The 12,169-nt window shown below is 51.0% G+C and overlaps 2 protein-coding genes across 2 annotated transcripts; both read left to right on the plus strand.

The window, feature by feature from the left end:
• The first annotated feature begins 1,972 nt into the window (after positions 1-1,972).
• On the plus strand, positions 1,973-3,820 carry RAMP2 (receptor activity modifying protein 2). Its single transcript, XM_061391916.1, has 4 exons — positions 1,973-2,188; positions 2,625-2,690; positions 3,146-3,257; positions 3,375-3,820. Exons 1-4 carry the CDS (start codon positions 2,089-2,091, stop codon positions 3,628-3,630), a joined length of 534 nt encoding a protein of 177 aa, XP_061247900.1. The 5' UTR covers positions 1,973-2,088; the 3' UTR covers positions 3,631-3,820.
• VPS25 (vacuolar protein sorting 25 homolog) lies at positions 2,643-12,120 on the plus strand. The gene is made up of 7 exons (XM_061391918.1): positions 2,643-2,690; positions 7,302-7,454; positions 7,671-7,816; positions 8,629-8,682; positions 9,034-9,122; positions 9,883-9,958; positions 11,497-12,120. The coding sequence occupies exons 2-7, from the start codon at positions 7,402-7,404 to the stop codon at positions 11,607-11,609; spliced, it is 531 nt and encodes a 176-aa protein (XP_061247902.1). The 5' UTR covers positions 2,643-2,690; positions 7,302-7,401; the 3' UTR covers positions 11,610-12,120.
• The last annotated feature ends 49 nt before the right edge of the window (positions 12,121-12,169 follow it).

The following is a 12,169-nucleotide window of genomic DNA, read 5'->3' on the forward strand; positions in this document are numbered from 1 at the left end:
CTTTCTACCAAGTCACTTTTATTTCCCTTTTGCTACTCCAGTCATTATTATTATTTTGGGCTGCACTGTGCAGCATGTGGGATCTTAGTTCCCCAACCAGAGACTGAACTCTCACCTCCTACATTGAAGGTGCGGAGTCTTAACCACTGAACCGAAGTCCCTTATATATGAAAATACTGAGCTCCAAAGATGTGAAATGACCTACCTAAGGTTACACAGTGAAATAGATGTAATATCTGCCTTCAGAAACCTAATCAATCTTTGTTTTTATTCATTATTCCATATTGCTTTATTTAGAGTCCAACATGTGTTTTTGTCAACTTTCATCTTAATCCCAACCCCAATTCTAACCCACAGCGGACTCAGGTGCTTCTGGCCAATGGCAATAGCTGATGTTGCTTTCTGTCCCTCCTGGCTTCCTCCTCCCATCTTATTACCTAGAAGTCTCCCTCTTGACCATGCTTCCTTCTGAGAAAGTGCAATCACAGGTGGGAGGGAAGGAGTGGAATTTGGTTCTAGCCTGAAATGACTCCAAGGCTGCCTGGCTCTTTTCTGTACATTGCAGAAGACAATCCTCACTAGGAAGGCTTTGGGGTTCATGCCAGTTCCCTTCTCCCTTTGGATTCCTTGCTAAAGCAACCTCTTGATCCTAACGATGGAAGACCAACAGGTTATCAGTGGCCATGATTTAAGAGCCTAAGACCCTGAGATGAAGATCCGAAGTGAGGTCATGAAAGATAATTTGTGGTGGGCAGGAATCCTGTAAACCAGGACACAGCAGCAGCTGAGTCCAAGGGTCAGTGTCTGGGAGTAATTTGGGAAAGTTTGGTGCTGACAGCTGTGTCTGGAGTCAAACGTCATGAACAAATCAGCTTCTGGGATCCTCAGAATGATGAAGCTCTGGCTCAGGACACACAGTCAGCTGTGGTATGGCAGCAGTCAGGGCCGCTGGGGCCCCAGACTCAGCCTTGCTGTTTCTCAGCTGCGTGACTTCAGGCAAGTCCTTACAAAAGGAGGAAAGGAAACTAGACTGCTGAGTGAGGGCAATGCCCTTTCACAAGGATCACTCTCACTGCAGATCAGGGTAGCACCCCTCTTTTACATGGGAATAATCTGAGAATCCACTAAGGTAACTGAAGACATTGCAGGCTATGTAGCTGGAAAGTAGGAAGACAGGATTAGAACTCAGAGCCTCTGAGCTCCAGTCCCAGGCTCTTTCCTCTGAGCAGTAAAGTTTGTACCCCCTCACGATGAAGTCGCCCATAGTAGGTTCTAAACTCTTCCCTTCTCACAACCTTGGTCCTGAGGAGTTGTGGCCACCTTCTTGGGGATGGAGCAGTCATACTTTTACCCAGCCCTGAGTGTGGGGCTCAATCTGGTTTGGGGGGTGTCTAGGCCCCAGGGGGTGCCTCGAAGGGAGGGTATTTGGACTTTGGTTTCCCTGTACCCCATCCTCAGGCCTTCTCCCCAGGGGATTCCCAGGGCTGGCTCCCTTTCCTCCTCCTCCTCGGGTTTTGGCAGGCAGACTGACATCAGTGGGTGTTCCCAGGGAAAGGGAACTCTGAGTCCAGCTCCAGGCGCCCCTTCCCCCATGGCTCAGGGCAGCCGCAACCTCCAGCCTTAGAGACTGCAGTGTTGAGAAGCCCTCTGAGCTCCCAGCCCCCTCCCTCTTTTCACTATCTCCCCACACATTCCCACCTCACCGAGAAAGAAAAGGGGCCACTAGAGTTCGGGGAGCAGATGCTCGGAGACCTGACGAGTCCTGGGCGCCACGCGGCCGAGCCCAGGAAATGGATCCTGGTTCTGGGGTTACGAGGGGAGCTGTCCAGCCCCGCGGGGTGAGCTAGCAGAAGGGGTGGGCCAACGCCGGCCGGGCGGAGGGAGCGGCGGGCGCCAGGGCCGGGTGGGGCAGCGACTCCCCCTCCAGCCCGCCGGCCCCGGGCGTCGCCCCCGCCCCCCACGTGGCCGCAGCAGTCCCAGCCCCCGCGAGGAAGCGGCGCGGCTTCCTGCGGCTTGGGACCGGGATATAGGAGCCCCCGCCCGGGCCCGGCTCAGCGCCGCCGCTCCTCCTCGCCTGCTCGCCGTGCGATGGCCTCGCTCCGGGCGGAGCACGCTGTCGGCGGCTCGTGGCTCCCCGCCACCCGCTCCGGGCGACCGGCTGCGCTCCGCCTCCTCCTCCTGCTGGGCGGTAAGCGCAGCGCCCCGAGGTCCGGGCGGGAGGCGCGGGAGGCCCTGGAGGGGAGAGGGACTGGACGTCTCGGAACGGGCTCCGGCGTGCGGGTGCGGACCGCGCTGCCCTCTGGACGGTACCCGGCCTCACCGCAGCGAGGGCGCCGCGCGAGCTGCTTCCTACTTCGGGAAAAGCTGAGATGCCCGGGGCCCCTGCAGAAAGCTAATGGGAGGTCTGGAGCTGGCGAAGAAGGAGGGGTTTTGAATGTGTGAAGGAATTGGTGCGGCCCCCTCTCTTCCGGGCACCGAGGCACCGCGTAGGGGCCTGGAGTGCTGCTCTGTCTCTTCTGAAAGTAGCCCCGACTTTCAAGAGTCTCAGACCCCAACACACACCCCGCTTCCTCCTGGCTCCACATCCCCATCCTCCCATCTCCCTGTCCCTTTTCTGCCCATAGCTGTCCTGAAGCCCCAGGAATCCCTGGCTCAGCTTCTTCCCACCCCAGACAGCTCCAAGTCAGAAGGTGAGTAGCCAGCGACTGTGGGAGGGTGGCCCCGGGGAAGGAGAGAGGTGAGTGGGGATGGTTCCTTTCTCACAAGCCAAGCCCCAAACCCAACTGGTGCCCCTAAACTCCCTTCTGTTCTCTCTCTCAGGGTTTCTTATTGTCTTTCTACCTCTCATCCCACAAAGCCCCCAACCAGCTGTGAGCTGGCAGGTGGGTTAGAATATTCCTGAAAAAGTGTATGTGGAAACTCTTGCCAGGCTGGAAAGTCCAGTGTACATGGAAGGCATTAAACTTTTCCTGAGCTGGGACTGTCTCCTCAGCTGGGAGTATCTTGCTTGGGAAATTTTCTGAGGCTCTCTGGGTAGTTCCCGTATTTGAAGATAGGAACAGCGGTTCCACAATGGAAGTACCTGGACCAGAGGGCTTGGACGGTGGGACAGGGTATAGTCAATGTGCAGCATCTCTACCCACAGGGAAAACGGTGTTGGAGACCTATGGGACAAATGTCCTACAATGTTGGCACGATTATAAGGTTCAAATGGATTCTATCAAGAAGGACTGGTGTGATTGGGCCCTGATTAGCAGGTAGGGGCAGTGCTGGAGGGTGGCTTGGGCCTGGGGCTTGCTCCCTGTGGGTGAGTGTGGGGCAGTCCTCTTTCTGGCCCCAACCCTTCCCTCACTCTAGCCCTCTCCTGTCTCTAGGCCTTATAGCTTCCTTCGAGACTGCTTGGAAAAGGGTGCAGAAGAGTTTGGCCTGGGCTTCCCCAATCCCTGGGCGGAAGAGATCATCTTTGAGACTCACAACATCCACTTTGCCAACTGCTCCTTGGTGCAACCCACCTTCTCAGACCCCCCAGAGGATGTGCTCCTGGCCATGATCATAGCCCCTATCTGCCTCATCCCCTTCCTCGTCACCCTCGTGGTGTGGAGGAGTAAAGACAGTGAAGCGCAGACCTAGGGTGGCATGAGCTGTTTGGCAGCCATCTTACTCCTTTCCTCTGCCACCACCTGGTCTCTCTCCTCCCCTCCCTACTTCCTTCTCTGGCTCCACCCCAACTGGAGATTCTTAGATTGGTGGAAATGGAAGCTGGGTGGGGTCATCGTGCAAGTTCTGTAATCTTCAAAATAAACCTTTTCTTTTTTTTTTTTTGTACGTTGTTCCCCTCTCCATTCCGGGGGGCGGGGTGGGGGGTGGGGGGCTGTGTCCTTCCAGAGTTTCTGCCATTCCCACAGGCCCTCAGCTCTGGGCAGCAGAGCTAGAAGAATCTAGATAGGTCCACTGTTTTGTTCACTTACTGGTCCCTCCTGAACTCCCTCCCCCACCTGAAGGCCATGCCCCTGTATCCCTTCCTCCCAAGGCCAGGCCTTTCCTGCCCCTATCCAAACCCAGCTTCAGGAAACTTGCAGGAAGAGACTCCCTTCCCGTCTGGATAGCAGCTGGGGAGGTGAGGGGGGTGGGACGAGAGAGGACTCTCTGCTGTGACTTCTGCAAGGAGGGGGTGCCATCCAGAAGCCCTGAATTTTCCCCTTCCTCATGCCTCAGTTTACTCTCAGGGCCTGGTAATAGAAGCCCTGATGGAACCAACGGGAGTCCATCCCTAAGGACCTCAGGATCGAGGGCAAAGGCAGTTTCCTCTACTAGACTCACCACAGGACTTCCCCTCCAGGTCCTTGGCCCTCATCCTACATTGTCCTGGACCCTGGGTGGGTGTGGCCTATAGCCTGGCCACACACTGCCCCCTGGTGTCCACTAAAGCCAACAACCAGACGATGAACATGGCCTGGAAGAAGCTCAAAACTGAATTGTGAGATCAAAGACCTGTTATCCCCACAGCAACCACTAGTTCTTGATTGGCTGCTTCTTTTAGCTTCCTAAGCCGTGCTTATGCTCCCATAAGACACTTTCCCACTGTTAAGGGCCATACCTGGTGACCCACCGTTTCTGTATACAGACATTCCTGTATGTTCCTTGGATGGTGAGGCCCAGGTCTCACCACAGAACCTTCACCTTCAGATCTCCCTGGGACAAACCTGCCAGGTCATCAGAAACATCTACACAGTAGCTTTGTTCTTTAAAAAGATACCTGTTTATTCCCTGTGGCACCTGGCACCTCTTTAGGAACTCTCCTTCCTTCCTTGTTGAAATATCTGCCTTCCTGAGTACATAGCCACTTCCTGGGACCTGCCTGTCTATTCTACAGATATATATCTATATATTTCCTGGAATATATCTATTTATTCTCTGAGACACACTTTATTCCCTAGGATGTTTTGAGGTTTCACCATGAGAATCTTTGCTCTATTCCCATAATGCATCTATCTTCTCCAAGGATGTATCTGTCCTCTTTTTGGCCCATATTTACCTTCATGCATTTTACTAATATACATCAAAAGCATATCGGTGTAAGTCACTATAAATAGCCTATTGTGTTGGGAAGACAAGTTAGATAAGGCTTGGTTCTGCTTTGATGTCTTTCATCTGGCAAGGGAGCTGACATGTGCAGACACAAACAAAAACAATGGAATGTGTGATGAGAATTATGCAAGGGATACAAGCCAAATGTCATCTGAGTATAAAGGAAGGAGGAGTCACATTTAGCTAAGGTGCAGTCTAGCTGAGGTCACAGGGGAGTGATTGTGGAGCTGGCATCTGACTAGGCCTTAAATGGTGAGGATTCTCCTATGGGAGACAGTAGAAAAAGAGATGAATTAGAAAATTACTGCAGTAATCCAGGTTTGAGAAAACAAGGGCATGGACCAAAGGAGTGCTATAATGGAGAAACAGGAAATAATTAAAAAGTAGGAAAAGGCAAAATAGAGGAGGGAATCCACAGGATTTCAATATGAAGGTGAACAAGAGGAGAGGTTAGAGCTGACTCTGGCTTTGAATTTGAGTTACTAGGACAATGATGGAAGTAATAATATTTAAAGGGCCATTAAGAGGAGAAGCTGGCTTGAAGAAAAATATACATATTATATATGTATAATATAACAATGGAACAAGATGTAACACACCAGGGAGTGAAGGGCTTCTGACATAGAGAGTTGGAAATGGGAGTGATCTTGTTGCTGCTGGTACTATAAAAAAGTTGGAGTTAGGAATACAGGTTTAGTCCTCTGCAGAGAAATGCCATGTGAAGCCATGAGAGGGATGAGAGTTCCCAGAGAGAAGGTGTACTAAAGAAAGCTGATGTCCTTAGAAAACATGCACACATATACAGTGAGGACTACAGAAAACAAAAGGGAAAGATCAGAATCAGCAGAACAAGGATAAAGAAAGCCAATGGACGCAAAGGAGATGGTGCCCTTTGAGAGAACATTATCCATCGAAGGGTTCACTCATTTAGTCATTCAACAGATATTTGTTGGGCACTTCTGTGGACCAGGGACTGTACACAGTGAAAGATGGACTTCAGTGGGGAGATGTTAGAGATCAGACAGGAAATTGAGAGGGTGGTAGAGTCAAGGAAACTACAGATTTTCAAGTAGGGATGACCTCAGCATATGTAGACTAGAGGAGAGGAGCCAGGAGAAAGGGAAAAAGAAGGGAAGATGATGCACAAAGAAGTCCTGGAGGAAATGGGAAAGGAGAGCCAAACAGATGCCAAAGGGTTGGCCTTGTCGAGGGGGTTCTCTGGCTGTCCAGCCCTTAAGACTCTGCACTCTAACTGCTGAGCTCGGGTTCTATCCCTGGTCTGGGAACTAAGATCCCACAAGCTGTGTGGAGTGGGCAAAGGAGTAAAAGTGAAAGAAATTGAGAGATGAATTGAGTGTGGTGACAGAGAGGAAGGACTAAGAGGTTCACAAGCATGGCCTCAATCTCATAAAAATAGAAGAGACGGGCATTCTGCAGAGTAGCAAGAGATGGGAACTGGTGGAATGGCTTGATGTGTATGGAAAATTTTGAAAACTGTGACAGGGAATGTGACAGGGAATCAATAAAAGTCCAAGCATCACTGGGCCGTACTGATAGAACAGCAGTGACGTCAGTCAGGGAATCTGAGACGCAATCAGAAAGTTCTGGTGACTTTTTTTTTTCCCTGTCAGTAATACTACACGGTTTAAGGCGTGAAGAAGATTGAGGAATAGGTGGGCAGTGATCGACAACTCTGGTTTGGAAAATGAGCAGCAGGGAAGCAGGCAAGGGGACAGAACTGAGTAGTCTAGGCTAGGCAAGAAGTCCTAAGACCAATGGAGTCCCGGGACTTGAGACTAGAAATAGAGGACATGGGAGAGGTGAGACAGAGGTGGCTGTGTTCAAATATGGCAGCTCTGAATCATGGAAGCAGAGCCATTTCCAGGTATAAAAGCTACAAATGAGCTCCTGGGGAAGATGGAGTCGAAGGACACAGGAATTGAGGGGAACTGTGAAGGGTTTAAGTTAAAAGCGACACAAACGTTAATATTAAAAGAAGCCCCGTATAGTGGAAACAAGCCCAGGCTGGGTCCTGGAGACCTGGGTTCTGCTTGCAGTTCTAACTGTGCCACTTTGGGGAAGTCACTGTTCTCTCTGAGGTGGAATCAGAAGACTTCTCGGGGCCCCTTCTGCTCTAGCTCGTAAGGATATGGGGATAATGGCAACAAACGGGCTGACGAAGATCCCTCGGGTTGGGCCTCCTCTCTCCCCAGAGGCTCCCGGAACCTTTCTGCAGCGCTTTCTGTCCGGACGTGCCGGAGCGGAGACCGGAAGTCCTTTGCCGGCGGGTCCCGGGTTTCCTGGGGTACTACGATGGCGATGAGTTTCGAGTGGCCGTGGCAGTATCGCTTCCCACCTTTCTTTACGTGAGGCTTAGACCCCGAGAAGCCCCGATGGACCTCCCTCCCCTCCCCCGGACCCCGGGCTCAGCCCTAATGCTTCAAATGGGGAGGGGGAGAATGGACCCGGTCGCCATTACCCTCAGTCCCTCACTTTCTTCCCCGAATGCTCCTCTGGCAAGTGCTGCCGCTCGCCCTCTCTCAAGTCCTCTAATTCTGCGCCCCACCCGCTTCACCCGGCAGGTTGCAGCCGAACGTGGACACTCGGCAGAAGCAGCTGGCTGCCTGGTGCTCGCTGGTCCTGACCTTCTGCCGCCTGCACAAACAGTCCAGCATGACGGTGATGGAAGCCCAGGAGAGCCCGCTCTTCAACAACGTGAAGCTCCAGCGTATCCTCCCTCAGGCACTTCCACAGCCCACACACATGCACTTCCACCTTTCCCACATGCCCAGACTTCACACTCCCTCTCACCCACAGAAGACAGGTTCCCATTCAGACCGGCCTTGGTAAAGAGCCCGTTTGTGTAGCTGACATCCATTCCCTCGCCCCCCACCCCCGACGCCTGCCCCAATGCAGCACCAACTCCCTCTTGTCCTATACAGTGATGAGTACCTAGGTGTCGTTCAGATCTTACACTTTCGGCCCTGAAGCCAAGTACCAGGGTTTTTCGACCTGAGCCCTTTTGACTTGTTGAAACTTAAGTCCCTCTGTATGAGGCTCAAACTCTAGCATTACCTTTAGTAATTTTCTTAGCCTACTCCCCTCACCCAGGAAGTAAGGATGGTTTTCTTTTGCTGCCTGGTTCATCCTTAAAATATCTGGACAATGGTTGGAGGAAGAGAGGACAGGGAGTGAGAAATGATAGTACCTTTCATTCTCTAAAGCTCTTTTTAACAAACAAAAACAAAACACATTTTCTTTTTTGGCTGGCATTTTAGGGCCCCCTGCATTGGAAGCGCGGAATCCTAACTACTAGACCACCAGGGAAGTCCCTAAAGCTTTTCCTTTTAATCAGACTAGTTTCTCTTTACCTTCCTCCTCCCCAGTATGCAGGAAATGCCAGTTTACATCCTGTTGTGGAATTGCACATCTCAGTGTGTAGGAGGGAGAAGAGTGGTAGTTCGTAGCATGAGCCTGGCTCTGAGAAATTTCATCCCACCAGTTCATTCCATTAATGCCGTTCCCTTAACCTTAAACCAGGGAAGCTGCCCGTGGAATCAATCCAGGTTGTGTTAGAGGAACTGAGGAAGAAAGGTGGGTCCAGTTCATCAGATTCCTTATTTTTTTTCCTAGTGGGGTTCTCCTGAGGGCAAATTAGCACAAGTCTTTTCTTTTAAGAACTTTTTTTCCCTCTCCTGGCTTGGAACCCAGAGTGTTCTGTACAGTAGCCTAATTCCCTGGGCTCTTTCCCCACACTGGTTTACAAAATTGAAATTTCTCCATTTGTGCCCCAAGACCTGAAGAAGAGAATGGATGCCTTGCAGATAGTAAAACAATTTTTGAATTGCTCTTTCTGAAAGCTGAGTCTTTTCCACTCTGTTCCACCTTTAGTTTGCCTCTTTGTCTCTTCTTGGAGCACGATGCTTTCATAAGTATCTTTTGCAGGGAATCTCGAGTGGTTGGATAAGAACAAGTCTAGCTTCCTGATCATGTGGCGGAGGCCAGAAGAATGGGGGAAGCTCATCTATCAGTGGGTGAGACTATTCTGACACAGTGACCCATGGCAAAGGAGAATGACTGTATGCTCAGCAGATACCTGGTGTTTTCAGATCCACACTGAGCAAAGTGGGAGAGGGCAGAAAGAGGAAATGTAGGTCTTCCAGGCAAGCCTTTCAGTGACTCAGTTTCCCTGGTTGCAAAGAACTTCCCTGTCTTTGCCAGTAGAAGGCCAGGGGCTGTGTGAGGCCATGTTTGGAGAATGCAGTACTGGGAACCATGAATACTGTTGGCTGGAGCCTCTGGCCACAGAAGATAAATGGGGAAAGGAAGAGAAAAAAAAAAACCTGGACCCCCTCCCCCATTACATCCTTATGGGGCTGCCCACAATATAAATGAGACTTTCTGAACCAATGTGGGTGTGGGGACAGCCTCTCTCCCCTGCATTCCAGGTCACCACCAGCCCTGAACATTCCCGAGAGAGAGAGGAGGGGAAGAAGCAGCAACAACCCAAATATAACAAACATACACCACCCATTTCTGAACAGGAAAACAACCAGGATGAGAGGTCATTCCTCAGACACGTGAAGGCCTGTGGTTTAGTGGTTCTGAGCATGTGTATACATGTATAAATATAGCACCTGTACGGTTTGTGGGTTTTCGGCCACTCCTCTGCTGAGGTGACAGCTCTGGTTTGGGAATAAGTATCATTCCTGGGTCAGAGAGGTGGAGCTGGGAGTTTGCCTTCTCCCAGGAAATTCCTGGGTCTTACTCAGTCCCTGTATTCTGTGTCCATAGGTTTCCAAGAGTGGCCAGAACAACTCCGTGTTCACCCTGTATGAACTGACCAATGGGGAAGACACAGAGGATGAGGGTAATGCTTTTCCCTCTCCCCCCAGTTTTGTCATGTGAATTCTCTGTAATCTTGTTTAGTTGACATTCAAACTTCCCATGTTTTTGTCTAAATTCCAAATACTAAATAATACAAAGGTTGTTAACCCGTGTCCAAGATGTCTATAAACCACCTGAATTCACATGCAGAACACCCACAGTCTTTGTCTGTGGGGGTGTATATGCATTTATCTAGGGATAAAGTCCATATTTTAAGACTTAAAAAAAAAAAAAACATTTTTGGCCATGCCACAGGGCATGTAGGGATCTAAGTTCCTCATCAGGTATTGAACCTGTGCCCCCTGCAGTGAAAGCATGGAATCTTAACCAGTGGACTGCCAGTGAGGTCCTCCATGTTATAAGATATTGAAGGGTGTCTGTGACCGATGAAAAGTTAAGAATTATTGGTGTAGATGCTGAATGAGGAACCAGGGCAGGAGATTAAGCCTGAAATCTGCATTCCTTGTTGACTCAGGCTTTCTTTCACCCTTTATTCTTATAGAGAGTTCAGGATCTGTGGGTGTCAGCTGAAGGGATTGGGCCAACACCCCCATCCCCAGCCCTTTAGAATACTTTGGTTTCTGGCCAGACTGGGATTTGTATACTGTTTTGATTTTTACATAGTGTAAATACTCTCTCAGCTCTTTTATCTCTGACTCCATATGTTGATCCCCAGGATCATCAAAAGTACCAATCTGAGCTGGGTAAAGGGGGCTCCTCCCCTTTCTGCCAGGCCTAGCTGCCCCAGTAGTTTACAGCGCTTGGCTTTCCCCTCTTTCCTGCAGGCCTCTACTTGCTACTCCCACCATCGTGCCATGACTTAAGTGCTGCAGCATTGCCCAGCCCACCACTCAGGCCAGGCAAAGCTGAAGGCTTCCTTGGAAAGCAAGCTCCCTGACTTAAGAGCTGGGCCCTGCAGGGGGTGTGCTGTGCAAGCCTGTTAGGACTTGCCTCCTGCCTCTCATAGCTCCCTGCAGTATCTTTGCCGTGTCTCCAGATACGCAGCTGGCCCGTGGCTCCCACCTTTGTTCTTTTGTTTTTTTTTTACTAGGATAGGGCAGATACCTGTGCTGGATCTTTGCAGTCTCCTGGCCAGAAGCATGGCTATACCTCAGTGTGTTAGGACAGGTCCTACCAATGGGTACAGACGCAGTTAGGGACAGCATCCAGTGACAAGAGCCTTGACCTCCCTGGACTTGTCAGGGCCCCTTTTTTGTGGCTCACAAGCAAATAGGGTTACTCTTGAATATCGAGACACTAATGGGGGGATGGGGCAAGAGTGTGTAGGCTTTGAGTCTGACAGAGCAAACAGGAAGGGGGAAATAGCATGAACTCTCGTTTCATGTTGACTCAGGCTTTCTTCCACCCCTTACTCCTGAAGAATACCCAGAAAGGGTGGGTGGTAGCTGTAGCAGTACTGATGGCCTGGAAAGTTCTCTGCTTCCAGCTCAACTGCTCTCCTCAGAGGCCTTGAGCCCCTAGGAGCAGTGTGTCCCTGACTGCCCTTCTTTCCCTGTCCAGAGTTCCACGGGCTGGATGAGGCAACCCTACTGCGGGCTCTGCAAGCCCTCCAGCAAGAGCACAAGGCTGAGATCATCACCGTCAGCGATGGCCGAGGTGTCAAGTTCTTCTAGCAGAGACCTATCTCCCTTTACTTCTTACCTCCCACCCTGCCAGGGCTTTCAAAGGGAGACAGACCAAGTGTCCCCACAGACTGGATCTGTGACTCTGCCTGACTCAAAAGGGCTCTAGTCCACGGGTGGGTTTCCTGCTTATCCCATTTGTCTGTCCCTGGGATCCGGTGAGGCTGAGGTGCCAGGGAGGGCAAATGTGCTTCTCCTTGTCCCACCTCTCCTGAGCCAGGGTCTGAAACCCAACACTTCACTTGTGTCATACACGTAAGTACACACACACACATGGCCTGCACAAGCTTCTGTCTCTTCCCCCAACCCCACTCTCCACCCCCACTCCTTTAGCTGCTACTGCCTCCTCTCAGGCTGGTGCTGGATCCTTCCTAGGGGATGGGCAAAGCCCTGGCTGCAGGCAGCCCTCCAGGCAATGTGAAGATAGAAGGCCCAGGACGGGGCCTGGCCATGAGAGCTGGGGCCCAGCACTGATTTATGATTATTAAAAAGCTTAACCCCACTGCCTGCTGCTGAAGTTACTATTGGAATGAGCAAGGGGAGTACTGTGA

The sequence above is a fragment of the Bos javanicus genome, chromosome 19 (genome assembly GCF_032452875.1).
Source record: "Bos javanicus breed banteng chromosome 19, ARS-OSU_banteng_1.0, whole genome shotgun sequence".
Taxonomy (NCBI): Eukaryota; Metazoa; Chordata; class Mammalia; order Artiodactyla; family Bovidae; genus Bos; species Bos javanicus.

What these genes read in the sequence shown, in the direction of transcription:
- RAMP2 (XM_061391916.1), top strand. Translation starts at nt 2,089, where the DNA reads ATGGCCTCGCTCCGGGCGGAGCACGCTGTCGGCGGCTCGTGGCTCCCC. An exon ending in CCTCCTCCTCCTGCTGGGCG is followed by an intron (nt 2,189 to 2,624) that starts GTAAGCGCAGCG and finishes TTCTGCCCATAG; the next exon opens with CTGTCCTGAAGCCCCAGGAA. An exon ending in AGACAGCTCCAAGTCAGAAG is followed by an intron (nt 2,691 to 3,145) that starts GTGAGTAGCCAG and finishes CTCTACCCACAG; the next exon opens with GGAAAACGGTGTTGGAGACC.
- VPS25 (XM_061391918.1), top strand. Translation starts at nt 7,402, where the DNA reads ATGGCGATGAGTTTCGAGTGGCCGTGGCAGTATCGCTTCCCACCTTTC. An exon ending in CGCTTCCCACCTTTCTTTAC is followed by an intron (nt 7,455 to 7,670) that starts GTGAGGCTTAGA and finishes TTCACCCGGCAG; the next exon opens with GTTGCAGCCGAACGTGGACA. An exon ending in GGAAGACACAGAGGATGAGG is followed by an intron (nt 9,959 to 11,496) that starts GTAATGCTTTTC and finishes TTCCCTGTCCAG; the next exon opens with AGTTCCACGGGCTGGATGAG.